The sequence below is a fragment of the Tauraco erythrolophus genome, chromosome 6 (assembly GCF_009769465.1).
Source record: "Tauraco erythrolophus isolate bTauEry1 chromosome 6, bTauEry1.pri, whole genome shotgun sequence".
Lineage (NCBI taxonomy): Eukaryota > Metazoa > Chordata > Aves > Musophagiformes > Musophagidae > Tauraco > Tauraco erythrolophus.
Window position 1 is genome coordinate 12,967,145 of NC_141470.1, and position 27,858 is coordinate 12,995,002.

General features: G+C 37.2%; 1 protein-coding gene across 4 annotated transcripts in view; it reads left to right on the top strand.

Moving 5' to 3' along the window:
• Positions 1–27,858, top strand: part of PIK3C2A (phosphatidylinositol-4-phosphate 3-kinase catalytic subunit type 2 alpha) — a 42,378-nt gene that overhangs the window by 9,896 nt on the left and 4,624 nt on the right. For 3 of the 4 annotated variants that reach the window (XM_086612904.1, XM_086612903.1, XM_086612905.1), the window contains 23 exons: positions 1,877–1,997; positions 2,638–2,749; positions 3,337–3,416; positions 3,521–3,584; positions 6,160–6,303; positions 10,459–10,501; positions 10,589–10,802; positions 10,889–11,011; positions 12,657–12,824; positions 16,170–16,275; positions 17,024–17,166; positions 17,786–17,974; positions 18,459–18,552; positions 18,819–18,913; positions 19,235–19,415; positions 20,019–20,123; positions 21,175–21,267; positions 21,602–21,731; positions 23,257–23,393; positions 24,075–24,244; positions 25,357–25,513; positions 25,939–26,048; positions 26,993–27,200. In XM_086612904.1, the coding sequence (XP_086469030.1) occupies positions 1,877–1,997; positions 2,638–2,749; positions 3,337–3,416; positions 3,521–3,584; positions 6,160–6,303; positions 10,459–10,501; positions 10,589–10,802; positions 10,889–11,011; positions 12,657–12,824; positions 16,170–16,275; positions 17,024–17,166; positions 17,786–17,974; positions 18,459–18,552; positions 18,819–18,913; positions 19,235–19,415; positions 20,019–20,123; positions 21,175–21,267; positions 21,602–21,731; positions 23,257–23,393; positions 24,075–24,244; positions 25,357–25,513; positions 25,939–26,048; positions 26,993–27,200 (2,987 nt within the window). The remainder of the gene's footprint in view (positions 1–1,876; positions 1,998–2,637; positions 2,750–3,336; positions 3,417–3,520; positions 3,585–6,159; positions 6,304–10,458; positions 10,502–10,588; positions 10,803–10,888; positions 11,012–12,656; positions 12,825–16,169; positions 16,276–17,023; positions 17,167–17,785; positions 17,975–18,458; positions 18,553–18,818; positions 18,914–19,234; positions 19,416–20,018; positions 20,124–21,174; positions 21,268–21,601; positions 21,732–23,256; positions 23,394–24,074; positions 24,245–25,356; positions 25,514–25,938; positions 26,049–26,992; positions 27,201–27,858) is intronic. The other variant, XM_086612906.1, reaches the window with a different exon arrangement.

The window sequence follows — 27,858 nt, forward strand, 5'->3', positions numbered from 1 at the left end:
TTAGTAGTGTAATTAAAACGTTATGCCACAAAAGGCTTTAGTAGCGTAACTAAAATCTTATGGCTTCAGTCCTTTATTTCTAGAAGCTTTGTGAATACCTTGGAATTTGTTTTGCATTCTAGCCCCACATGTCTTATTCTTCACACTTTCTGCTCGCTTCCTCATTCCTGATACTGAAGCTAATCACAGTTAAACTACTTGTCTTCTGTAGCTAGTGAAAGATAGGTATCTGTAGCTCATACTGTGACTAGTGGTAGGTGTATTTATAGTTCTTCTCTTCCTTTTAATTCCGTCTGTTCTTGGTGAAATTGTTTAATACCTTAGCATCCTAATGCTGGAACTACTTCAGTATAGCTTTCAGTCCTGCTCAGAAGGAACTTCAGCCTTTCAGTGTTGTGATGACTCAATGTGTAGAAAGGACCCAGGAGGGAAACATGAACTTTAGAGCTTACTTGGGTATACCTATTTGTTTTGAATTGGTTTATTAGACTTTAAGTGGAAGTACTTGAGCAGTCATTGCGTGCCAGGAAGAAATGAATGTCTTTCACTAAGACAGAGGGTGGGGAAAAGGTGGTAACATTATCTTTGTGTTGCTCCACTAGACTTTGCAGGGCTCACAGACCTTTGCCAATGCAGCCTGGGACCATAGCCCATTAACTGTTACTGTGTGGGGGTTTTTTTTGCCTCTATCAAACACCGTATTCTCTGCTGATGATAGTACAGCAGTTTTGCTCTAGATTAATAAGTTCAATTACCTTAACAATGAGTTAAATAGTGTTTCTGAATTCATATTTATTGTTCCTTGTTCTTGAATTCAATATGCTCATTCTTCATATGCTATCAAATACCTCCGTGCTTCTAATAATTACTTGTCTGTTAATGAGATGAAGCACTTGCATTTATCTTGTGGAAAATATTGTTGTGGCATTACCTCTCTGTATCCACTGTAGTAGCAATGTTTCTTAAGAAAAAGAAGATTCAGGAAAATTTAGGAAAGTCCCTGGAGGGCAAAAAAAACCCCACTTGATGAAAAAATAAAATGTTTTTATATAGTGTTTTTTACAGAATTTTGAGGCACTTAGTGACACTGTATGCAAATGTTCTAAAGGAGAAGATCAGAAAATAGGGAGGTGTAGAGAGCATTTTGTAGTTGAAACATTTGTGGTAAAACATGCCTATGTATTTTTCCTCGGTGACAGCTGCTGACTGTGGGAGAATGGATTTTAGGTTTTGCTGGAATTATTTCTTTTGCTCTCTAGTTGCTGGATGGAAGAGAGACCTTTTTTTCAAAAAAGCGCTTGGAGCCTGATGTGAAAGTACTGGTAGTTAAGAGTTGCTTTTTGCAAAGGCTTACTTGAGATCTGATCTGTACACTGTGGAAAAGGATTTGTCTCTGCTGCAGCTGATACTTGCTTCCCCAAAACCAGAACAAATAGAGAAGTCCCATCTCCAACTCTTCAGATAACGAATGATTTTTAAACTTTAAGCAGCTCAGGGATCACTTAGCTAATTGAAGTCCTTGCTAAATAAGGCCATTTTACAACTAACAAAAAAGCTATTTCATTTTAAAAAAAAATCCTGGAAAACAGATTGCAGACTGTTTTTGTACTTTTAGTCAAGTGACTACAGTGTATCCTAATTTAAAGAGGATTTATTGATTTCTTAAACTACATACAGGTATTATAAGATACCTTTCTTTGTGGAAAAAAGCGAAGATCTCAAACTATGAAATTTAGGAGATTGTAGAAGTGTAAGAGTCTTCCCTACAAGTACAAAAATAAATTTCATTAAATAAATACAACTTGTGAGTGCACAATGGTTAATATCACTTGCTGTGGATGTATATTTAACTTTTAGATGTAATCTCTTTAAACAGTGAGTTCCCCTGTTGAGCTTATAATAATGCAGGCGCTTTGCTGGGTGCATGATGACTTGAACGAAGTGGACATTGACAGCTATATCCTGAAAGTCTGTGGCCAAGAAGAAGTTTTACAGAAGTAAGCAAACTCTTTCGTTAATATTAACATCATGCTTTTTCATGACACAGTTACTGGAAAGTATATCTGTAATGATTAAATATGTGAAAGCAGAAATCTTAAATGTAGAAGAGTCACACTTTGCACAAAGATCAAAAGTCTTTGGAGTTGCTCTGGGATACAGCAAAGTAGGTTCTCAACAGCTTCCTAGAAATCTGTTTTCTGTTGTGTTGAAAACAAACAGGTTATTTTCAGATGCAGATTTTTAGAGCATTTCTGTAGATGGATGTTGTAGTTTTCAGCTGCTTTTCAAATCCCAGCAACAAGGGAAAAAAATGTACTTTTATGATTTCTAGTAATCTGAAATAATCTGTTTTTTCTTTCAAAAACTAGTGGTTTACAAATAGCCATTAGTTTACTGGGTTAGAATATTTGGTTTCAGTGTTAGCCACAGCAGTGAAGAGCTTAAGCAAAAGCATAGGTGTATGTAATAGGATACTAAAACTTCCACAGAAGTAAAAGGCAGATCAAGAAGTATGATGTGGGGTCGATTCACCGTTTCCTTATTTTGAGCCAACAGGTTGCCTTAAATATTCCATGTGAATTTTTTGAAAAATACCGCATGTTTTTAGTGTAACTATAGCTTTCTTTTGTTTAACAGTAAGCACTGCGTAGGAAGTCATGAATACATTCAGAATTGTCGGAAGTGGGACACAGAAATCAAACTGCAGCTCTTGACCCATAGTGGAATATGCAGAGATCTGGCACGAACAGTAAGTACCTCCTAAAGCGCAGTAGCAATATAAATCTTCAAAAGATTTGGAGTTTGCATCAAAGTAGACAGATCTGAGGTGTAACCATTTTGTATGTTTAACAAATTAGTATGTTTGCTTGGTGGTGGGAGTTATGTTCTCTTATACTAAGAGGAAGTGAAATACATACTGAATTTTCACAAGGTAAATAATATAAATATGGATGATCTCTCTTATTAGACCAAGTACTATAGCAGGAAAAAGCATGCGAGCATTTGGATTAAACTTGAGGCCTGAAAGAGAAGCAGCAAATTTCAGAGTTAAATAAAAGTTAAGAAGTGTTTTTGAGTTTAATTAGATATGCATCAGACCATCAAAGAGGAAGGAAGGAATATTTGATATCTGCATAGCTAGGCACTTGATTGCGGTTTCTTCCCCCTGTCCAATGTGTACACACTTCATTAATTAGTTATTTCTTTGCCCCTTTGAAGAGGTCACCTTGTATCTCCCCCTTCTACTCCACAAGTATTAGTAATGAAACTTCTGAAACAGTATTACAAATTATATAAAGACGAGAACTGGACTTGGTATCTAATATTTCATTGCAGGAAGATGATGACAGAACACCCATACATCTAACCAAACACCTCTACAAAGTAGAAAAGCCTTTCAGAGAACCTATTATAAGGTAATGTTATGTGATTATTTTAGTAATCAAGCCCATTGCTGAATTTCTGGCCAAGGTTATGTTATGCTCTTGCACTTGTGCTCAATAACTATTATTTCTTGCAGGTCTTCCATTGAAGAGCTTCTCGATACGTATCACAAGCAAGTTAACATAGCTCTTAAAAATGAGGTAAGGTCATCATACGTTATTGCTGAACCAAAAGTAGCATGAGAGAGCTTGATAATATTGGACAGTTGGAAAAAAGACTTGCAGATGTTCTTTGGGAAACTGAATCTGAAGAAGCTGTCAAATGTAAACTTGGCATTGGCATCGTGGATTTTTAGGTTGCTTTTCCTCTTTTCTTCCTAGCCTTTCTCGCAAACTTGTTATTACCTAATCATCACAACTAGAAATGTATCTTCCAAGACCTGGGGTGCAAAATAACCTTTTCCTCAAAAATGCTGGAAGAGATTAATTTAGAGAAATAAGGAAAAGATCTGAATCCAAGCTATGTCAGTTGTTGTCAGCCATGAATAATATACTGGTAACATGAAAAAATCCAGACAAAAAAAATCCACACAAAAGTGAGCAGTAATAGTTGCATGCAATGGGAGCTGTAACTGAAGCATGTTTGGAACACAGAAGTAAGTTTTACAAAAAGTGTAATAACGTCTTATTCTGCACTACTGGTTTAATTTAAAATACACTGTCAAAAACATGTTATATTTCAGTGTGTGATAGGTAGCTTAAAACAGCTTGCATGTGACGTTGTTTGGAGTGATTTCCCAGATGCAAGAGCTAGCTGAAGATTACTTTGCTTTACTTATTTCTAAAAGGAGTAGTTTATTTTAACTCCTGATAGTAGCATAAGTTGGAGACTTAAATTCTTAAACACTAGATAACTATGTTTCCTAAACAGTTTCTGTAAGAACAGTCTTTAAATGACTTAATTACACCACTTTTCATTTCTGCTGTTTGTTTGCCTCTCCAGGAATGCAGGTCTGAACAAGCTGATGTCCACTATTTGCATGTTCCCTTAATGTTGTTTAATTCACTTGATGGTTATTCACCATGTTCTCAAGGGTAGTTTTGCACACAGTCTCTTTGGAGGAGAGTGAGATGTTGCTGCTCCTTGATATGGTGCTGTTTGTGTTGCTTTGCTTCTGCAGCTGCTTCAGCTTGCTTGTTTAACTGCGATTTCACAGGCTGAGGTGAAGAATGCAAAACATCTCAATTCAGACTTGCGTTCTACTCTTTCTACAGTCTTTTTGAGGATGGGAGATATAGCTTGTAGGTGATGATGATTAGGTCCAAATATCTGCAGTAGTTGCATTTGAAATGTTTTACTTCCTGAAATGAATTCCTGTACATACTCAGTAGCTGAAGCTTGCTAATCAAAGTGAAACAAGGTAAAGTAATCCGTAAATAACTTGTACATAGCTTTTGATATCACATCGTTGGACACTTTAAAAGTTATCTATTGTCTTTTTACTGAGATTAGTTTGAGAGTCTGTGAGGAAAACGGCAGTGGGAACTTTGCTTTTCGTGGGTCAAAACAGCTGTTACTTTCAAAGCTAACACTTGGAAGACATGGCTTAAATATTTACAGTCTCTTCCGACTTCATGGTTACTTTATTACCAGAACAAAGTTAATTGTTGCCAGGTAACTCCCAATCCAAAACCTTTTCTATGCAAATGGTTCTTTGCTATGCATTTGTAGGACGGTCACGAGAGTATGTCTGGGGGAGGAGTGGGGATGGGAAATCAGTTTGTCTTACCAGGAGGATATTGCACTAATCTCTCTTATTTAGTTGTAAGTGATCGTGAAAGAAACCTGTACATTAAGCCCTTAAACAGCAAACAGTTATTTTGAAGCAAATATTTTCTTTTTCTGCATGTGTTCTTTAAAATTGGGTTAAGACTTTGCTTATATTAAAAAATAAAAACCAAGAAACCTGGGATAATTTAGATTTAAATTAATTTAGATTTAAATTAAGTGGCTTTTCTTCTATTTGAAGGGAAGAAGGATGGGAATACTAGGAGCATTTTGACTTTGTCTTAAGCAGCCTACTAGCATTTTCAGTCTCTGATAAGAAGCTGATCTATTCCTTTCAAGAAAGATTCCTGTTGAGTGTGCCGTCTCCCTTCCTTTCCTTCTCCAAGATGACAGTTTGCAATCGCTTCATCTGGAAGAACCATTTAAATTAAATAACATGCAAGGCAAAAGTTGCAACAAACTTTTTTCAGAAGTATATTAAAGTGAAGTAAAAAAGATAATGTTCCATTATGGAAGCTATGCTGTAGTGTAAGTGTAATTTGAACCTCTGTTTTAAGAGGGCTGAAATTGAAACGCTGCTTCTTTAGCATTCCTTCCTTCCTCACACTAATTGAATATAATTTTTAAAACTACACTTTCGTTTTATGCCATGAGGGAATTTGAGCTTAATATCTTACTAGAAAATACTTGTCTGCCTACAGCTTAGGTAGAAAACCTATGGTTGGAAACCACCTAACGTTTCCTGAGACACCGTTCTAGAATCCATACTACTCCTATGTTTTTGGCGTTGATAACTGAGCTATAAGGAAGTTCTCAATACTGAGGTTTTTGCTTATTCAAATCACACCACAATTTAATATAATTGAGATATTCATCTCATAATGAAATTTTCTTGGCAATTAATTCCGAAAAAGTTTTTTAAAAAAACAGTACTGGGTTTCACATTTGTAATCAGATCAATCTGTTCTCTCATACGTTCCTTATTAGAACCAGCATAAAGCAGTAGATCACGTAATTAAGACTGTCAGAAAAATCTGTTCTACACTGGATTGCGTAGAGACTTCTGCAATAACGGAATCGGTAAAGAAGCTACGGAGGGCTGTTAATCTTCCAAGGACTAAAAATGCTGAGGTAAACTTTCACAACATAAATTGCATTCTAAGGTATGCTTTTAACATAGATAAAAACTATTTCATAATCTTTGGTAGTTGCAAGTACCAGTAGCAGTTCAGTCAGGGTTATGTTGTTTGTGTGGGTTTTTTTACCTGATATCTTTCATTTATTTTAACATCTCTTTGCTGTGAATACATTAATCGTTTGCTCTTGAAATCCTTTCCTGGTTTTAAATAGTGACTTTTTAAAAACTGGGTTTAAAATACCATTTTCTGGCACTATAACTACAGACTTGTGTCACAGTGGTTGCTACTAAATCTGTCCAAAGGAAAATGACAGCTAGCTCATGCTCTTTAAAATCAGTGCAGTTATACTTAAAGGAGGAATTCGCATCTTGTATTTTCTGTGCAGTATTTATTGTGAATAGCAGTAGCATCTTAAAAATCTTAACAGTTCATGCTCCTGCATTTCTGACCATGTGAACAAAAATAAAATCTCTCTCAAATAGCACAGATTTTGATGATAAAACTGCCTTACAATTAGCAATTCACTTGAGCAGAACTGGTGTCCAGTCACGTTGTCAAAAACAGTCATTAAATGGAGAAGTGTGCAGATAAAAAAAGCTAAAGTCTTGTGATGTTATTTCTGTTGTCTTGCTGCCTTATTAGAGCAGCAATTCATGTGCTGCTCTGTTCACTTTCAGCTTTATCAGTTCAGTGATATATTTGTAATGCTGAGCAGAAGTCTTGCAAAATGCACAGACCAAATAAATATAGTTGTTACAAGAACTAAAATTCTTGTGGAGAATTCATAGAATCATAGAATGGCATAGGTTGGAAGGGACCTTAGAGATCATCTAATCCAACCTCCCTGTCATGGGCAGGGATGCCTCTCAACTAGATCAGGCTACTCAAGGCTCCGTCCAACCTGGCCTTGAACACCTCCAGGGAGGGGACATCCACAACTTCTCTGGGCAATTTACTCCAAAGTCTCACCACCCTCATACTGAAGAATTTCTTCCTAAAATCTAATCTAAATCTGTTCTCCTTCAACTTAAACCCATTTCCCCTTGTCCTATTGTCACAGCTGGAAGGCTTCAGGTGGCTCCAAGCAGACCAATGTTCTAATGCAAAGGCTTTAGGCTCTACTCTAAGGAAGGCCCACACTCCTCCAAGGCTCAGGAGGAAATGCCTTGCCCTTAGGAGTAAACGCCCTGCCTTAAATAGTCAGGAGTCACATGGTTTGCTAGATGGGTCAAGGCTATTGGTCACTTGACCATCCATCTCCCAGAGTGATTGGCTGAATGCTACAGCACCTGTTTCAAGGTAACTTTCCCAGTGTAACGAGCTACAGGTGTTTCTTAGCCTGCATAGGGAAAGAACTTTCACAGGATGCTGCAGCAGCCAAAAGGTTTCTCCACATCCTATCAGTGGACACTCTTGTTAGAAAAGTCCCTCCCCAGCCTTCCTGTAGGTTCCCTTCAGGTATTGGAAGACAGCTATTAGGTCCCCCCGAAGTCTTCTCTTTTCAAGGCTGAACAATCCCAGCTCCCGCAACCTGTCCTCGTAGCAGAGGTGCTCCAGCCCCTGGATCATCTTTGTGGCCCTCCTCTGAACACGCTCCAACAGATCTATGTCTCTCTTATGGTGGGGACACCAGAACTGGACGCAGTATTTGAGGTGGGGTCTCACAAGAGCAGAGTAAAGGAGGAGAATCACCTCTTTTGACCTACTGACCACACTTCTCTTGATACATCCCAGGATGCGGTTGGCCTTCTGAGCTGCATGAGCGCACTGCCAGCTCATGTTGAGCTTCTCATCTATAAACACCCCCAAATCCTTCTCTTCAGGGCTACTCTCAACCCACTCTGTGCCTAGTTTGTATTTGTGCCTAGGATTGGCCCGACCCAAGTGAAGGACCTTGCATTTTGACTTGTTGAAGCTCATGCAGTTAGCACTGGCCCATTTCTCAAGGCTATCAAGGTCACTCTGGATGGAATCTCTTCCCTCATGTGAGTCCATGGCACCACACAACTTGATGTCATCGGCATACTTAGTGTGCACTCAATGCCATCATCCATGTCGCTGATAAAGATGTTGAACAGCATTGAATCCAGAACAGACCCCTGAGGAACAGCGCTTGACACGGGTCTCCATGTAGACATTGAACCATTGACCACAACTCTTTGAGTGCGACCATCCAGCCAGTTTTTTATCCACCAAGTGGTCCATCTGTCAAATCCGTGTCTCTGTTTTAGAGACAAGGATGTCATGTGGGACAGTGTCAAACGCCTTGCACAAGTCCAGGAAAACAACATCTGTTGCTTTACCCACGTCAGCCAGCGCTGTAGCTTTGTCGTAGAAGGCCACTAAATTAGTCAGGCACGACTTGCCCCTAGTGAAGCCATGTTGGCTGTCACCAACCACTTGGTTATTTTTTATGTGCCTTAGTACAGCTACCAGGAGAATCTGTTCCATGATTTTACCAGGCACAGAGATAAGGCTGACTGGTCTGTAGTTTCCTGGGTTGTCCTTGGTCCCTTTTTAAAGATGGGGGTTATGTTCGCCCTTTTCCAATCTGTAGGAACCTCACCAGACTGCCAGGACCTCTCAAATGTGATGGCTAGTGGCCTAGCAACTTGAGCCGCTAGTTCCTTCAGGACCCATGGATGTGTCTCATCAGGTCCCATGGACTTGTGCACCTTCAGGTTCTCTAGGTGTTCCTGGACCTGATCTACTCCTACCCTGGGTGGTTCTTCACTCTCCCAGACCCAACCAACATCCTCTGTGATTTGGGTGGTATGGTTTGAGTGGTGATAACTTAGTGAAATTCAGCATATCAAATATTTCTTCAATGTTTGCTTTTTGATAGGAGAAAGCTGTAGAAATAATCAGATTACAGTGTAAAAATATCTTCTAAAAATAACGTTATCCCAGTAGAATTTGAAAAAGGTACTACTTTTTCAGTAAAAGCCTAGATCTCTGGTGATTAACACTGGCTTAAACAGTAATGTGTATGAAGGCATATAGAATTGCTTTCAGAAATGAAATTGCTGTAAAGATTGGAGCTAGTTGCATCTAAACCTTATGTAAGATATCATTTGGGTTTTTTTACTTTTTTAAACATTTTTAAGTAACTGTTTTGTCGTTGGAAGAAGTGGCCAAAAAGTAAAAGAGTACAGTAAATTGTCAAGTAGAAAATTACATGCGTAGTGCTGTTTCAACAGTTTGCATCCTGTCATCCAAAGTACTTGAACTACCTGATAAGTATGGTGGAAACATATGGCAGTTTTTCCAAAAGGGGAAAAATGTGTGATTTTTTTTTTCCCCCCCGTAAGTTTCTGCGTGTTTTTATAAGAATGTGAAGTTTTTTGGTAGGTAAAACTTGAATGTTGACAAGATGCTCAATTAATACACTAAAAGCGTAAGGAGAACTTTCATTCTTCTGCAGCAGTTGTGGCAAACTTCTTAGGCTTTCTCTGAAGTATTAGGAATTCACTGGGTTTTGGTTTTAAATTAGAAACTTAGTTTTCATTAACAGTTTTAGTTTCATCAGAAGTTGAATTTGGCATGAAACCCTTCTTATTAGAAGGGAGTAAATTTGTTTGTTACCTGTTGGTTTCAACGGTGCCCTTGTTGAGACTAGACATTGCTGTAGTCCTGTATCATGTTTAGACTTCCACTTCAACAGACCGAGGAGCAAACACAGCAGATAGTACAAAGTGACAGTACTTACTGTTCAGTTTTCTCAGTTGTTTAACCTTTTTTTTTATTCAGTAAATTTACAGTAACTCTGCATACAAAAGATACCTCAACAAATGCCATAAAACAGCTATTCAGGCTTAAATTACTGGGTAATAGAGCTGACAGTTTCTGCTTTCAACTGTAATAGTTCTGCCTGAGTTTTATCTCTACTCAAAAGTTTGGAATATTTCTCAGGTTTCTCTATGTATTGTGTCTTTTGAGAGTTCACAAAGAGTATCAAAATAGTTGTGACTTGAGAAAACATGAGCTTTTGAACTTGGTGAATAGTTGCTGGATGATAGGGGAATTCTAATGCTGTCAGTTAACTCTTAAGGAGCTTTCAGTAAAAAACATTAGATAACCCCAAAGATGAGCCTAATTCAGATGTGGATCCTTGGTATTGAAATTTGTTCTTATCTTTACTGTGTAGGTATCCTTAAAAAGTGGCAATGACTCTAGCAAGAGCTCATCTGGTGAGTAAAGTTCTTCAATTTTGTTTAAAAACTGCTTTCAGGTGGCTATTTTAGGAAGATACAAATTAAAGATAAATTAAAATTTAGGTTCACTACAGCCTGAAAACACTCTGAAAGCGAGCTTGGACCAGTTGACAAGAGCAGTTGAGGCCCTCCTGCGACTCCACATGAATTCGTGTAGCAGTTCTGCAGCAATTTCTCCAAAAGACAGTAAGAATACCAAGGAAGCATGGACTGCCACAGAACATCTCCAGTTCACAATATTTGCTGCTCATGGAATTTCCCCTGTTTGGGTATCAAAGTGAGTAATTTAATAATTGTAAAATTCATCTTTTTTATAGTGGTGTTTTTTTTGTTTGTTTAATTTACTTTCTTTTCCTTGTCCAGTTATGAAAAATACTACTTGATTTGTTCTCTGACCCATAATGGAAAAGATCTGTTTAAACCTGTTCAGTCCAAGAAGGTTGGCACATACAAGAACTTCTTCTACTTGATTAAATGGGATGAATTGTAAGTGACTTCAGCATGGTAAAACTCACTAAAATACTTGTTTTATCTAGTACCTACCTAGCTAGCTGCTGAATACAGTTATTCAAGCAACTCTTGCTTCTGACTCCATTTGAAGTGTTGAAAGAACAATGTGAGACATATTGACCACAGTCATAAATATTTTTCCAAACATTATTTCACTACTCATTTTAAAAGTGGGAATGGAAATGCTGGACAAGTGCCCTGTACTAACTAATGTGTTTGTAGTACACAGTTATAAGGAGTTAGGAAGGTCATAGCATTCCTCATAATGGGAACAGCTTGTGCTGCTTAAAGAAGGATGAATAAAGCTTGCTTAGAAGAAGTGCTGGAATTATGTAAATGGGGAGGAAAAAGCAACTCGCTTCTGTTAACGTTAATGCTGAATCATTTTTTGTTCCAAATACACTGTAACAACTTTGTATCTGAATTTAAAAATCAAATTTAGGATTATTTCTATAAAAGAGCAGATGTGTAAGTGCTTAAGAGTATCTGTCTATAGCATATGAGAATGTCTTCTGGTTTGAGCTACTAGACTTCAGTTTCTTTTTATGGAGCAGGAGAAGAGGGTAGAAAGGAAGAAGGAAGGGCCTGCAGAGAAGAAATAGGGGAAGGTTGGCTGGTAATATCTGACAACTTAGAGGGGAAAATATTTTATTATCTATGCACACCTTCTCTTTTTCGCTTAATAGTTATCAGGCAGCTTGTCATAACTAGAGCATCACGTGAGTTCCATGTTGCCCTATATAAATTTTCCTGACTGTTTTTAAAGGTTGGAGATAGACCCTGAGGAATGCCCCGAAAGCCTACAGTGACAAATTATTTCAGGCAAGGAATGAGAGTTCCAGGTTCTAGAATAGCTGCTGCCTTCAGAGAGTACTCCAGCTGCCTTTTTTTACCCCAATGATGCAAGAGATTAATTGTTAGATCTTTCCTGGCAAGTACTAGTGTATTACAGTGAAAGATATGTTAGATTGCTTATAAGCTGCTTAATATAGTTGTAGTGTTTTATAGTGTAACTGGCTTAGTAATACTCCATGATATCTTTTAGAGTGATATTTTGATGTTATGGAAAAATCAAACAATGTTTTAAGCAATAAAAACAGGCTTAAAAAAAAAATGAGTTTGAGTTGCTCCGTGAGGTGTACACCCCTCAACTGCTTTCTTTTAGGAGTGCTGTTTTTGTACCATGTGAATTTAGCTTTCAGTAGCTTTTAATAGATTCCTTCATTTGGATAGGAAACTACTGTCAGCTCACTCTTTAAATCTGAGAGATTGGGAGGTGGCTGACATGGAGTTGTGTGTGTCCTCCTAGTGAGTAGAGTGGGAAGACTGGTTATGCTGGACAGTGTGGTTCTGTGTAAGGAATGTGATTTAATAGACAAAGATTAAAAAGGGCTGTTACAAATCTGGCTACAATGCAGAAGTGTACTTGAGCAGGTTTTGCAAAGTACTCATACAGGAGATAGTGGAGTGAAATATAATTGCATAGAAATTTAACACTTTTTCTCTTCAATGTTAATTAACTTTTTGAAAGCAAGAGGCATCAATGGATTATGTGGATAAGCCTGTAACTTGCTAACAAATGTCTTTCCTCTGACTTACTTTTAATACTTTTATTTTACAGAATAATTTTCCCCATCCAGATTTCACAGCTGCCTTTGGAATCAGTCTTATGTCTGACTTTGTTTGGAATCGTAAATCAAAGTAGTGGGAGTTCTCCTGACTCAAATAAACAGAGAAAGGGCCCAGAAATTTTGGGTCAGGTTTCTCTACCTCTTTTTGATTTTAGGCGGTAAGCATCCAAAATATGGGTAAGATTATTATGATTTACTCCATATAAAGTTTACTTCACTCCCCTAACTATAGAAACTGTTTCTCTGCCCCTGAATGTAGTAGGCTGTGATAAAGGTAAGAATCATAAACTATATTGTTACAGAAATAATACCTTCAATTAAACAGGGTACAAGACACAGTCCTGTGTTACAGAATTTCCATCTAACTGGCTGAAAAAACCTGCTGGAGGAAGTTGAGGATTGTTTGGATGAAGGTGGTTTTATTTGTAGGAGTTCTTCATAGTAATGTGGGCCAAAAGAGGCCATGTTAGTACCATCTGGTTTTAAGTATGCAGCAGAGTATGTAAGGGTAACTCAGGTTGTCCTTTGAGGAATCCACTGACATTCAGATGTTGCCCTGTAAGTCATGTGTAAAGTATCTGCGGGAGTCGCTGTCTACTGAATTGATGCCCTCCCTTCTACTGAAGGAGTATGGTCTTGGTAGGTGACATTGCATGAGTTCTAGTATCTCATTAGAAGATCTAAATGTACCTTATATTGTGTAGAGGCAGTTCAGTCAGTAGTCACATATTTTAGCAGATGAAGTGTAAACAGCTGGTTCTAAGCTAATTCTTGAGCCATGGTGGGAAAGAATGCAACTTGCAAAAAGTTTGCAGCAAGCCTTGGTTTCAGCAGGAATAGTGTCTAGTGCAATACAAATAGGAACAGAATCCTGACAGCAGGTGAACAATGTGCTATGCTTCCATCCTGTCACTGGGAAAGAAGCGCTTTTGCCTTAAAACTGTCTTAAGATAGGAAAGCAGTAGCTCTTATCTTCACCCATTCCTGTTTGTATAGCAAAATATGGTGATGGATTAAACTTTTAGAAATATGACCTTTAATTTAAGTTCTACAGTACTTCTACGTATTTCTTTAGAGGCATCTTTGTCTTGGCTGCAAAATATTCAACGCTGTCGTAAGTTTACATATGCAAGAGCCAGACTGCAGAATTTTGATATATTGTGCTTTTTTTTTCTTTAATTCTTTTAAATTCTTTTAAAGAATCCTAAATCTGATAATGGAGTAGTAATATATAAGCAAGCAAGAGAATCAACATACTGTTTTAAAATTTAGAAATAATTTAAAATACAGATGTATTTTCATAGATAGGAAAAATAAGCCATTTCTTCCATCAACATGTTTCTGAGTAATAGAGATCCCAGGATATTCTGAAATTATTCCTTTCGATTCAGAACTGGATTTACTTAAATTAAAACTAAATCAATGGGATAATTAACTACTGTGTTAAACTGATGACATATTTCTAGTTTGAACCAGCCTTCCCTCAAGTATGGCGGCTGGATCCTGTTACACCTTTCTCACTAAGAATGAAAAGCCTACTATAACTTTCCTCAGTTAAGCATTACTGGACTTCAAGTTGCCTTGTCCTGGAAACCTTCATTATGAAGTGTATTCCAAAATGCTTATCACTTTGGTGATATGTTTCAATGAAACATTAACCAGTAGACTTGAACCACAGATACCAGAATTAGGCATGATGTTGCAGAAGTGATCACACCATTGCGAAGTAGCTTCAGGATTTATGCTTAAGATTTCCTATTTACGTGTGCTTCTGACTTCTAGGTCTTTCTGGAAGCTTAAATTATTGAAGACAACCAAGGCTGCAGAAAGACAGCCAAGTCTTTCCTGGACAGTTACTTCTACATATTGCTTATGTCTATTGCATGTGATTTCTGTCCTCTGGTTCTAGATATGGCTCTGCTTGTTCCACTTCACTTTTTGGGGGATGTATGGTGATGATTCCAACAGCTTGGGGATGCTTTAGAGTGCAGGAAAGTCTGAATTGCAAAGATGGCCTGCAGCTGCTTTCAGTCTCCACTGAAACTTGGATTTCTTTTCATAAATGATACTTACTTCAGCCTTCTGTGTTGCATTTCAGTCTCCTATCTAAATACCACATTTCACAGGATTTGATTGAAAACACAGCTTTTCTTTTAACTTGAATTGCAAATTTATCTTATCTTCATGCTGCGTGGTGTTCTCATAGTGGTTAGTCTGGGGAGGAAACTGTATTTTGTGTTTATGTGGAGCACGACAATAGAATTTGCGTTACACCAGGCTTTACTGAATGGCCTGTATGTGGCAGCTGTAGAGATGCTGGTGGTCTAATCCACTTGCAGTCTACATAAATTAAATCCAGACCTAGGTAATTAAATATTCTAGCCAAATAGTCCAGTTACAGTTGACAATAGCATGAATAGCAGGCAGGAGCTAAAGCTTGTAACTAACTAAAACATAAAAAGAATAAAAGGTCATATATGTGCTTTGGAAGAATCCATAGTGAAGTTAAAATCCCTCCAGATGAAGTGTGTGTGTGGAGTGCCTTAAAATATCTTTGCTTGTGGATGAGACAGAAGGCTGCAGCAAGTATATTGAACTGGAGAGTTATTAAGAACAAGCAGCTGTTCAGTTATGCTTTAGTGACATGATTTAGTAATTTCTGTTGGCATCATGAACTCCAAGTTAATCAATATTTGCATATAAAGAACTGTTCTTTCTTTGAAACAAATGTAAACCCTAAAATATCTTTCAAAATATACTAAAGGCTTGGTCTGCAAGCAGTCTTTACAGACTGTGTTTTGAAAGACAGACGTTTTCTGTGCCTAACGTTCAGCGCTTAGCTGGTATATGAAGTATCCTCAGTTGTGCCTTACTACAGTAAGAAACGGTATTAATGTTGGGAATAAACTGGCAAATACAAACATCATCTGGTATGTGCTTGCAGAATCTGGTAATGTGGAAAGTCTAGGCAAATGGCAATGTCTATAATATTCACATGCCTTTTTTTCTGAGAGGGTAAGAAGTTGCCTGTGTTCAGTTTATTTCTCAGAGGCAAAAGTATTCTTTTTCTCCCTTAAGAAATAAGGGAGCACTTAATTTAGCTGGATCAACTGCGTCAGCACTGAACTTTTTGCTCTGCCTCTTCCACCTAAAAGTTGTATAAAGTGTTTTAAAGTACAGAACACATCCAGTGAAAGAAATCGTTTCATTTGACACTTGATTGTAATTTCCTTTTTAAGCTCCAAACTATATTGGCTGAGACAGTTTGATTTCCTGTATTCTTTTCTGAACATTGATGTTGAAATACTTGTCATAAAATAAATTCTCATCTCTGCAGTAGAAACACATACTCGTCTTGAACTATCCTCCTATACCATGCTAATATTTCGGGATTGTTTTCTTGTAGTGACCATTGATCTTCTCCAAATAGTATTTTAATAGCTAATATTCTGTTGAAGTAAACAGACTGTGACACTAATACCTGTAAATGCTTTCTTTCTCAGATTGTTAACTTGTGGGACAAAGCTCTTGCAACTCTGGACCTCACCACATCCGCATACATCAGGGATGGCCAGTAAGAAAGGAAATATGGACAGAATAGTATTGCAGGTTATATATAATTCTGACTTGATCTGACTGTGTTTTGTTTGAATATTGTGACTTGTAACTCTTACATGAGTGGTAATAGATCAATTAATATTTTGGAAAGAGGATAAATATTACCAAGTGATATTTGAAAGCTGTTCTAGAATAGAGTTACTAAACATTAAGGCAAAGAGTGGAAAGCTGCTTTAAGTATATACAAGTCAGTTATTGAATCACTATCTTGAAGTAAGAGAAATTGAAGATGCCTTGGTAGTACATGCTATCAGTACTGGGAGAGAACATCTTTCCAAAAAGCAGTCTGTGTATGCAGAGATGGGAGTTGTCTAGACCCAAAAAAATAGCAATTCCAGTTTCTTGTAAGAACATAAGCACTTCTCCTTCTAAATTCAGAGTCCAAATTTCTCTTGGAAGAAGAGGCACCTTGTTAGGCATGGCTTAGCAGTCCCAAAACGTGGTCAGGGTTGCTTGAGTTGAAACCACTGGTGCAGATTTTAATAATTCCATGATTAGTCTCCGCTCTAAGCATTCTCACTTCACGTCTGAGTACTCCCAACTACTGGATCGTGCAACAACACAGTTGACATGTTTAAAGATCATAGTTATGTAGAAGAATTGAGGTAGAAAAAAATATTCAGGAAACTATCTGAAAACTGTTACCTGTGTAGAACTAAAGACTTCAGATGCCTAAACTTCCGAGGTTGCTGGAAGGGGAAACTTTAATCTCTTTGGTTGTTGTTTTCTTTTTTTTCAGATTGACTTCCCATCCCATGCTTTTGATATTGAATATAAAATTCCTCAAGCTGCAAAGACTACTGTGCATCATTCCATAGAAACATTAGAAAAACCATTAAGAGAACGCCTCCTTGCCATTCTCTTGAAGGACAGCACTATAGGGTATGTTCATCTCCTTCTAGCTATGGTCTCTTTTCTATGTGATAATTTCTGGCTAGGGTATGGAAGGCCTACTTTATTCTTAAATTTCTTTAATGTAGTTCTAGTATATTTTGAAGACCTGTTGAGACTCGAACAAGAGATTGAATTAAACTTGTGAAATAATGATGCTGACTTAATGAATTTACTTGTGCTTTCCGTGGCTGGTGTCATAATATTGTCCTGTTACAAGATTGCTACCCTTTTGGCTGCCTGTTATATATGCCATTCCTGCTTGGCAGCTCTTCAGTTACAGGGACCAGTGGCTGTTCATAAGCCATGAAAGCTTTTCTGGCAGGCTTTCACACTCATCTACAGCTAAAATTAACATTTTGGTTTATTTCAGAATATGCTAAAACTTATAATTTGGGCAGGACAAAATATAACTTTGAACAACTGTTTCCATAATGTTTGAGGCTTTATTTTGCTTCTCATTTTGACTTTTGTGGAGGAAATACGTGTTTTGATTTCATTCCATTTTGTGTGTTAAATTATCTGTACATATACAATGACCAGTAGCATTAGGGTTATTCAGGTGATGGTCTGTAATATGTGTTATAAACTAAAATGCTTTTATCTGTAGGCTATCAAAAGAAGATAAAGAATTTTTGTGGGACAAGAGACATTATTGCCATAGTCATACTAGTAGCCTACCAAAAATATTGGTTAGTGCTCCTCACTGGGACTGGGCAAGTCTTCCAGAAATATATTCATTACTTCAGCAGTGGCCTCCTTTATCACCCTTAGCTGCGCTGGAACTACTTGATTCAAAGTAAGAAAAACAACGTAAATAAGTTCTCTCTGTGCATTGTGCATTAAGTGACTTTTCTTCAGTAGAAGATTCTGAATGGCGTTCTTGTGGAAAATATTGCTGAATTTCTTGTACCAAAAGCTAAATTTTCTTTAAATATTCAAGAACATGTGCTTACTTTATTCCTATAGCCTTTACCAAGTCATGTAGTGAAAGAATAGCAAGTGTGGTTAGGATTCTGAAATCTAATTTGCAAAAGGAGAGCAAAGCTGTACAGCCAAGCTATCAAGATTGAGGTTTTGAGAGATCAGTGTGCTTGTCCCAAACATGCTCATGTGTTTGTATCTTAGGTAATGAAGGGCCTCAAACTTGTAGGTCCTTTATTGACCTGTTAAAGTCACTGTTTTTTTTTTATTTTGTATCTAGCTGATCTCAAAAAAGAAAAAAAAATAACACCTCTATGTGAACAGAATAAACTTAACAAGGATTTGTGGTGACTTTCTAGGTTTGCTGATCAGGAAGTACGAAATACAGCTGTGAATTGGATAGACACATTAAGTGATGATGAGCTAACAGATTTCCTCCCTCAATTCGTGCAGGTAAGACTTTCTCCCTACACTGAAGTTTGAATTTTTTTGCTCTTGAAAACCCGAAGGAATTACTGATTGCTAGTAGCAGAAGTGCAACGATGTTCCTCTATACTTAACAACCTTAATGCGTAGTAGGGAAAACAATTTGAGTAAATAATCGCTCTGTGACCATCCTATGGATTTGTCGTGATTCTGTCTGTGCATTAGTCATAAAATCTCAGTCTTCATCTAGAATTAAATTCAGACCCAATTTATTTTGTTTTCTTTGTGTGTAGGCATTGAAGTATGAAACTTACCTTGACAGTGCTCTTGTCAGATTTCTTTTGGCTCGGGCGCTGGGAAGCATTCAAATAGCACACTACCTGTATTGGTAAGATGTTCTTTGTTCCATTGTTCATGTGATATGTTTCCCATGAGATTACTATTTCCAGCAAAAAATATTATTTCTTAATATTGTAGTTCATAACAATGAGTGTTATGAATGTAGAGTAAACAAAATGTGGATCCTGTTTTTTTCATGAAAACACAGACAGTTCCTCTACGAGGCACAAACTTCTTGCCTTTTTATATCCTGTGTATCAGTAACTTGAGATAAACCTAGTATTGATTCATTAAAATGTTTTAATGTCTAAATATTGCATTGTTTGCAGTATTTTTCGTAGGAAAAACTAACTTATATCCTTTATTTCAGGCTTCTTAAGGATACACTGTATGATACAAAGTTTGGTGTAAGATATGAGCAAATTCTTGGAGCTTTTCTTTCAATCTGTGGAAAAAGGCTGAGGGAAGAGCTGGAGAAGCAGACCAGACTAGTGCAACTTTTTGGAATGGTAGCAGAAAGAGTAAAGCAAACAAGTGGATCTGCTCGGCAGGTGTGTATATATTTCTAATATTCTTCAGTAAGATTAGGCTGAGTATACCCTCAAAACAATCCACTTAATTGCTTTTTTTAGTCTGAGTTTAGTAAAATGCTATATGTAATATATAGGAAGATCTGTGAATCTATTGCTCTGTTTTAACAAATTAATGGCTTAATGAAGTTGATATTTTTGTCAAATTTATTGTAATCTGCAACATAAGATTGTGTGAGGTGATAAGGTAAGAAAGTAGGATGATTTCTGTGTACAATAAACTGGGACTGGATTTAAAGATATTACTGCTGAAGAGTGATCCCATTATGCAAAAGAATGGAATATCTGTTTATATGCTAATAATATGAATTTACAGTTTATCTGATAAAGTGGGATGCTATCATCTGGTTCAGTTAAAAAAACAACAAAAAAAAACACCCACAAACTTGTGTCATGCCTATGCATGCTTGTGCATTTTTAATAGCTAAAATAGCAGTTACCATTTCTAGCATTCATTTGACACTGAGGAGTTATAACATTGGTTTCAGGTTAACTTTGTCCAGAAGTTTTCTGTAGATGCTTCAGTTGGGACAGTATTGCTGAATTTTTTTTTTTTGTCTACAGGCTGCCTTGCAAAACGGTATGGAGCATGTGCAGTTATTTTTCTTGAAGAACAAATGCCGTTTGCCTCTCAATCCCAGTCTTGTGGCAAAAGAGCTAAATATTAAGGTACTACACATTCAGCGTTTCAAAACCTTTGTGTAAAAATTACATGTAGGCAAAGCTTTTACAAATAAAAAAACTCAGTTGAGGTGCTTGAAAGCTCTTTATGCTGAGGGCAAAGGGTTTATTTAAAAATTCAGATTAAACAAGGCAGAGAAATTAGCTGAGCAAAGATAAAGTTTATACAGATACTTGTGTAAAACCAATGAAGGTACTTGTATTTAAAACAAATGTATCTGGAATAACTTACTATTTCTTCAGACTATGTCTCTTTGGAGACCAGAAATCCTGGTTATAGTAAAGCAGGGTTCTATTCAAAGTGCATGAAAAAATCTGTTTGCAGTAGTAACCAAAAGAGAAAATTGAGCAAGGCTATAAAGCTCAAACAGTGAGTGGATACTATGAAGTAAGTGAAACTACCTGGTACTGTTTGTGTCCAAGAGATGCACTGAATCCAGGGAGGCAGACAGTAGCTTTAACTTACTGTGAAGGTCCAGCAAGAAGTAATGTAGGAGAAGCAGGTAAATTATTTTTCCAGAACTCTGCAGAGTTCGACAATATCTGCTCAACCACAACCTTGATTGTATCATCATGCATGACTGAGAACCTAAAGGTCTGTGAACATTGGATTTAATCCTGAGTGGAGAGACTGTTCCTCTTGCTTTCTTTCTCTTCTGTAACTATTAAATCATGAGTGTGTACTTGAAAGCAGATAAATAAGAAAATACTGTGAAATGTGCAAATAGCCGTTTTTCTTTATAATATCTTCTAGGTTTCAAAAAAAGCTGCTGATAAAATATTTAGCCATGTTTTATTCATTCTTCCCTTCAAAAAGTATAACACATCGCTGTGCAGAACTACTGGCTTCTGTACAAGAATTCACTGATTAAGAGCCAAAGGGCTCTTTATTCAAAGGAAGCACGTATCCGCCACAATTGCAGTGTTAGACATCTGAATAGGCACATTGTGTGTCAGACCTGCTTGTTGTCAGAATGTCTTGTTTTCTAGGCTAGCAGGAATAGTCTGCTTTGAGTATTAACACTACATCTATTTGTAGGCCTGTTCTTTCTTCAGCTCCAATGCAGTACCACTGAAAGTTGCGCTGATAAATGCAGACCCTCTGGGAGAAGAAATTAATGTGATGTTTAAGGTACGCCTTAAATATGCAGTGGAGAAAAAAGTTGAAGATAATCAGTATTTCATTGATTTCAATTAACTTTAGCTTAGACAATAAGCTCAGTTATTTTGAGAGTTTGCTCCTGTCTTTCTAGAAACCAATGTCTGAACAGGTTGTAAAATGTGAAAGTCAGTCTACTGCATGTGAAAGCTTAGATGTACCCTATTCCCCCTTTCAAGGGCATAGCTATGAAAAAGTAAGTAGCGTAATATATCGCTTCCTAGAAACGTGAAGGAATTAATCTGAAGTTCAGTTTTGCTGAAAGCATATTATCCCTCTAGTTTAAACTCTTATTTTTCCATTTAAGGTTGGAGAAGATCTGAGACAAGATATGTTGGCTTTACAAATGATTAAGATTATGGATAAGATCTGGCTGCAGGAGGGACTGGATCTACGGATGGTCATCTTCAAGTGTCTCTCAACTGGAAAGGACCGAGGTGCAAAACCAGATGCTGCCTATAATCTTTGCTCCACCACTTCAGTTTCTTGTCACACTGATAGTGAAAAATTTCTGTGGACAGGCAGGCCCGAGAAACAGCGGAAGGCCAGAAGCCTTCCATGCAAGGAAGAGTATAGCAAGTTAAATTGTTCTGAATTTCCTGATTGCTGAGTTGCATTTAAATGTGTTTCTTCTCTCGAATCCTGAGATTCTTATGCCTTCTGTTGTCAATGAACAGTGGTGCAAACAAGTAAATATAATGATAAAAGCTATGGTTTCTCTTGTTGCCCTTACTGCAACACAAGCAAAGAATGGTGCCATAGCAGTCCTGATTCTGAAAGTTTAGTTACGGTGTAGAGAGTATTCAAGTCAAAACTGGAATTCTGAAGTGTTTGGAATCTGCTGTAGTTGAGTCAGGGAGTAGGATTCATGTACTGAAACGTGCAAAAAGAAGAAAACTTTGAAACACCCCACCCACACACACACTATCTCAGAGAATTCATGTCATATGCTGGTAAAATTTCCTTTGGAATATAAGGCTGTCTTTTAAGTTTGAAACTAGGTCGCAGAACTCTGAGTGCAAATACCACCCTGCACCTTGAACATGCTTTTTACTGGTTTTCACTAGTTCTCTAGAGCTAGCCAGTAGGAACCACAAGATCTTTAAGAGGCTAAACAATAACTTAGATATTTTTTCAGTCAGATGCTAGAACAGCATGATGGAAACTTAAATACGTGGAAACATTGGAAATTTAGGTTGGCAAAACTAAGCAAAAAGCTTCTATTTGTGTAAGGCTTGCTTTTTAGAGAAACAGATGGCTTTTCTTCCTACTTTGAATGATGACTTCATTGCTTATCATGTTACACTTTTTTGTTGCTGCTAATAGTAGTATTCCTAAAGTATTTGAAGGATTAAAGTGAAAAAGAAGAATGGAGGTGAATTACAGATTTGCCTTTAGTGGCTCTTGCCAAGACAGAAGTAAAATTCTGTTAATCAAATAAATGTTTTCCTTCTATGATTTATCTGTACAAATATTTTTAGTAAATGGTATCTCCAAAATAAGGCCACGTGTAAAGCCCACTGCTTTATTTCTGGAGCAACAATCTGGTCTATTTCAGCACTTGACAGCAGTTAAAGTTACTAGATGACTTAAGCGTCAGTGTATGAGAAACATCAGCATGAAAATATTCAGCAGTTACTGCTTAGGCGCCAAAACTAGTTTATGTAGTTGAAAGTAATTATTCAAAGTATAATGTACATGTGCATTCTAGCAACTGTAACTAATTGTAGTAAGGTAAGCCTGACTTGGATTGCTACGTGTGTTTCATCGTATGCTTTGTAATATGGGCTGTGGAAACACTTAGTAGACTAGTAGCACTATTTTTACACCTAACTGGGTTTTGAAAAAAGCTATTCTAAGATTATAAAATCCATCATTGTCAAGAAAGTTTCTGGTGAATAATGAAAGTGCAGTATAACTTAAGGAGATGGTTAAATACACTTTGTTATGTTTTATATAAAGGCATGGTAGAGCTTGTTCCTGCTTCAGATACACTTAGGAAAATTCAAGTGGAATATGGAGTGACAGGTTCTTTTAAAGACAAGCCTCTGGCAGAATGGCTGCGGAAGTATAATCCTACAGAGGAGGAATATGAAAAGGTAACTTTTTTCAGTGCTGTGCTTCTTTTGAAGATCTCTTAAAAGGGATAAATACCGTCTTCTGAAAGAATGAAAACCTTATTTCAGATCTTCCATTGAAATATTTGGTTTGTATCTTTAGGAAACTTAATTTTTTCCTATACTTGAAAAAGAGCAAATGAAAATCCCTTATATAACTAAAAAGGAGCCAGATGAATTCTCGGGATTCACATCAAGAGGTTTTTATTAGACATAGAAAAAATGTACTTCAAATTTAAGATAGACAGGAATGGTAGCTGCTCTTTATGTGGTTTAGGAGCAGTGGCCTCTTCTCATACAAGCACATTGAATTAAAAAAAAAAATATTTTCTTTTGGCCACAATGCTGTTACAACACATTGAAAAAATAAGTCTTGTACCCTTTTCTTTGCGAACATGTCTATTTTTTTGTGATTTGTCTTTAACTCCTCTTTTCTTTCATTTATTAAAAAAAAAACACAACCATTTTTGCTGGAAAGTGTGATATCTAAAGATTTTTTTAAAGCTACCTGTTTAAAGAAAACGCTTTTGGAAAAAAAGCAAATTTTTAGGTCCTGTCTTGTCTGGCTTGGATTTTACCCTTGTCTAGGCTGACTGTTGAATGCATGCATGCTGTTTTCCCACTGATATTTGATTTCAATTCACTTTTTTCTCTCCCTCCCAGGCTTCAGAAAACTTCATTTACTCTTGTGCAGGATGTTGCGTAGCTACTTATGTGTTGGGAATTTGTGACCGCCACAATGATAACATAATGCTTCGAAACACAGGGCATATGTTTCACATTGACTTTGGAAAATTTTTGGGTCATGCACAGATGTTTGGCAGCTTTAAAAGGTATTTTCTGTAGCTAAACAATGTAGAGAATGAAGTTATTTTTAGTGTACTTCTATAAGCATTATAATTCTAAGCATTAACTTTTGAATTCCTGTTATCTACTGTTCTCGTTATGAAGCCAACATCTTCCAATTTAACCATAGAGGTTCCAGAATGCATTCGAACTTACCTGTTTAGAATTAATTTTGAAAAAGCTCCAGCTTCCTATTTCTATATTCTGATATCTGGAACTGTTTTAAGTGAAAGCACACAGGCATAATTTTCAAATAAAATTACTGTTCTAGCTACTAGTAGATTGAAATAAGGAATTTGGTCTCCCAAACATCGTTAAACTTCAGTGCTTCCAAACTGCATTCATTCCTTAAGAGCTTTGTGCTATTCACACTTGGCAAATCTCGATGGGAATTTCTTTACAATAGATATGAAAGCCAAGTATTTTGGCCCAGGAAAAGATTAATATAATTTTTTATTTATGTCTGGGAGCCTTAACTCTAACACAAATCTTGGTGTCATGCTTTTCCAGAAGTATTGGTTAAAACTGTACTGTAGTTTCACCTTTTAGCTATTCATGCAATTATGTATTGCATGCTTATTAGGTAAACTTTATCAATGAATGAGAAACTAAGTGCCAGAACCTTTAGGTCATCTGAATATCTGTGTGTGAAACAAATGAGAAAAGACTGGCTTAAAAACAGTACTGAATGTCAACATTATAGGAGAAGGCTGAACAATGAGTTTGTATTTACTATTCTTCTGTGTTGGGAAGATAATTTATATCCAGGATAGAGGAGTTATGTTTTAGTCAGGTGATAATATAGTCATTCCATTTGTTTTAGTGTGTTATGGCTTCCAGAAATGAGGGATGGAAGGCATTGTAAGGTAATCTGGCCTCCAAGCATTGCTCCAGGAGATCTGCTGTAGGTCCAGTACCATGTGAATGGGCTGGGAATCTGAGATAGCACTAAGCAGCTGAACCATCCCAAAAAAGTAAAACGGCATTAATGGATTATTTAATATGATTACCTCGGGGTGGGGATGGAGGGGAGGGGGAGGCACGTGACAGAGTGAATAGACCTTATAATTGACTTATGAATTCTGTGCTTTTTGAACAGGGATCGAGCTCCTTTTGTGCTAACATCAGATATGGCTTATGTCATTAATGGTGGTGAAAAACCCACTATTCGCTTTCAGTTGTTTGTGGATCTCTGTTGCCAAGCTTACAATTTGATAAGAAAACATGCAAGCCTCTTCCTTAACCTGCTTTCATTGGTAATCACTTTATTAAATTCAGTTGAAACTTGATAGATCTGTCGTGTTGCGTTGTGTTAAATGCTATGCTTTTTATGCTGCAGGAACTCTTAATGCTTGCTTTTAAAAGCCAGAAACATCAGTTGTACTTTTTAGGAAGGTTGTCTTTGGCATTTTTTAAGTGTTTTTGCTATCTACCTGTTTCCTGAAAATTTAAAACTAGGATGACAACATAAATTGCACTGCAAAGTGTTTTTTTTAAACTGCTTTTAATTCAGCAGAAATGGTGAATAACTGCTGATTATAAGTAATTGTTCGCTACCGCTGTTAGCACTTAGCAATTTAGTGCAGCTCCAAATGAATTTGAGGGTCTAAGTTTTAATCATTTCAATGTAAAATCATATTGATTTTATTGCATTAAAACTGTAAATTTAAATTTCTTGCAGATGCTTTCTTCTGGGCTACCAGAACTAAGTGGGGTTCAGGACTTGAAGTATGTCCAAGATGCTCTCCAGCCCCAAACAACAGATGCAGAAGCTACCATTTTCTTTACAAGGTACTGGATAAGTGAAAACTAAAATATTTGCCAGCATCATCCTCTTAATGGGAGCTTTCTGCTATGAAAAAATGCACTATGGATGTTCACAAACATGTCTGTAGAGGTTGAATAGTTACCCTGTGCAATCATAAAATATCAGTTAACCAGTGAACTACATAAATAAGATCACTTTCATGTAAGATTAATGCTTGTGCTAAAATACTTTGCCTTTAAGAGTAACACAGAATCACAGAATGTCAGGGATTGGAAGGGACCTCAAAGGATCATCAAGTCCAATCCCCCTGCCAGAGCAGGACCACCTAGATCAGATCACACAAGAACAGGTCCAGGCGGGTTTTGAACATCTCCAGAGAAGGAGACTCCACAACCTCTCTGGGCAGCCTGTTCCAGTGTTCTGTTACCCTTACTGGGAAGAAGTTCTTCCTCATGTTTAAGCAAAACCTTGTGCAAAAACTTGTTTGAAATACTGTGAGAAGATAATTCTGTCTGGCTGTTTGAGACTTGCATTTTGAATACATCCTAGATTGCTTAATAGCAGTGTATATGATGGAAACCTTTTAATGCATGCAAAGAAGTTCTGTCATTGAAGAAGTGTTTTTTGCACACTGGGGAGGGAGGGATGATGCTCCAGTGTAGCAAGTGAAGGTGTGTATATATTCAGTGTTAACTGAATTGTTATATGTTAGTGTTTCGTTTTAAATGTAGGGGGCAAACTGCAGTAGTATGCATGCAATCACTTCTTGGATAACAACCTGTTCCAAAGTTTGGATATTGAATCTTCTATTAAATGCTGATATGATGCTATTTATATAGCCCATTGATCACACTTAGTTTAAAAACTGTTTCTCTGACAGTAAGAAGTTGGTTTTTATTTTTCTTTGACTTAAGTCTGATTCATTGACAGAACTACTTTTGTGGTTTTTATTTTTTTTCTTTTCTAGGTTGATCGAATCCAGTCTGGGAAGTGTTGCCACAAAGTTCAATTTCTTCATTCACAATTTGGCTCAGCTGCGTTTCTCAGGTCTACCTTCTAATGATGAACCCATCCTCTCATTTTCTGCCAAAACATATTCTCTTAAACAAGATGGCCGAATCAAACAAGTGTCTGTGTTTACATATCAGAAGAGATATAACCCAGATAAACATTATGTAAGTATGTGGAATCTGTTTCCACTCAGTGAAGATACTGTGCATTTTCTTCCAGCAAGATACGTTCTCCTTGTTGCCATAAGTTCAGTGCTTAATCACAGAGAATTAGTCCAGGGGAAACCTGCCTTGTTTAGCCTTAGGCAGCTAGCTTTGTGGTAGACAACTAGGTTCCTTCTATTGACAGAGACTTACTAAATTCAACCATAGATACTTATTGTTCATTTGGGCACTAATGTCAGATTTAGGATGAGCTGACGAATTTTCTGAAGTCTGGTCGCTTTGGCTACGATGGCAGCCTAGAAACTCACACCAGCGTTGACACCCAACACTAAGCCTCACTGTGGATGACTTGAAAGTGAAAAGAAAACCTGTAATTGAACTCTAGATGGGAATGGGCCTGCTTCCTTGCTTCCTGGAGAAGCCCAGAGTTGTACTGTGTCTGGCTAGGATGGAGCTACCTTTCTTCATGTCAGCCCACACAGTGCTGTGTTTTGGATGTTTAACTAATACCATATTGAAAACACACCAGTGGTTTGGCTGTTGCTGAACAGTGCTTGTGCAGTGTCAAGGCTTTCTCTTCCACTTTGCCCCTTCGCCCCGGCTCCACTGAGTAGGCTGTGGGTGGGCAAGAAGCTGGGAAAGAACACAGCAGGGACAG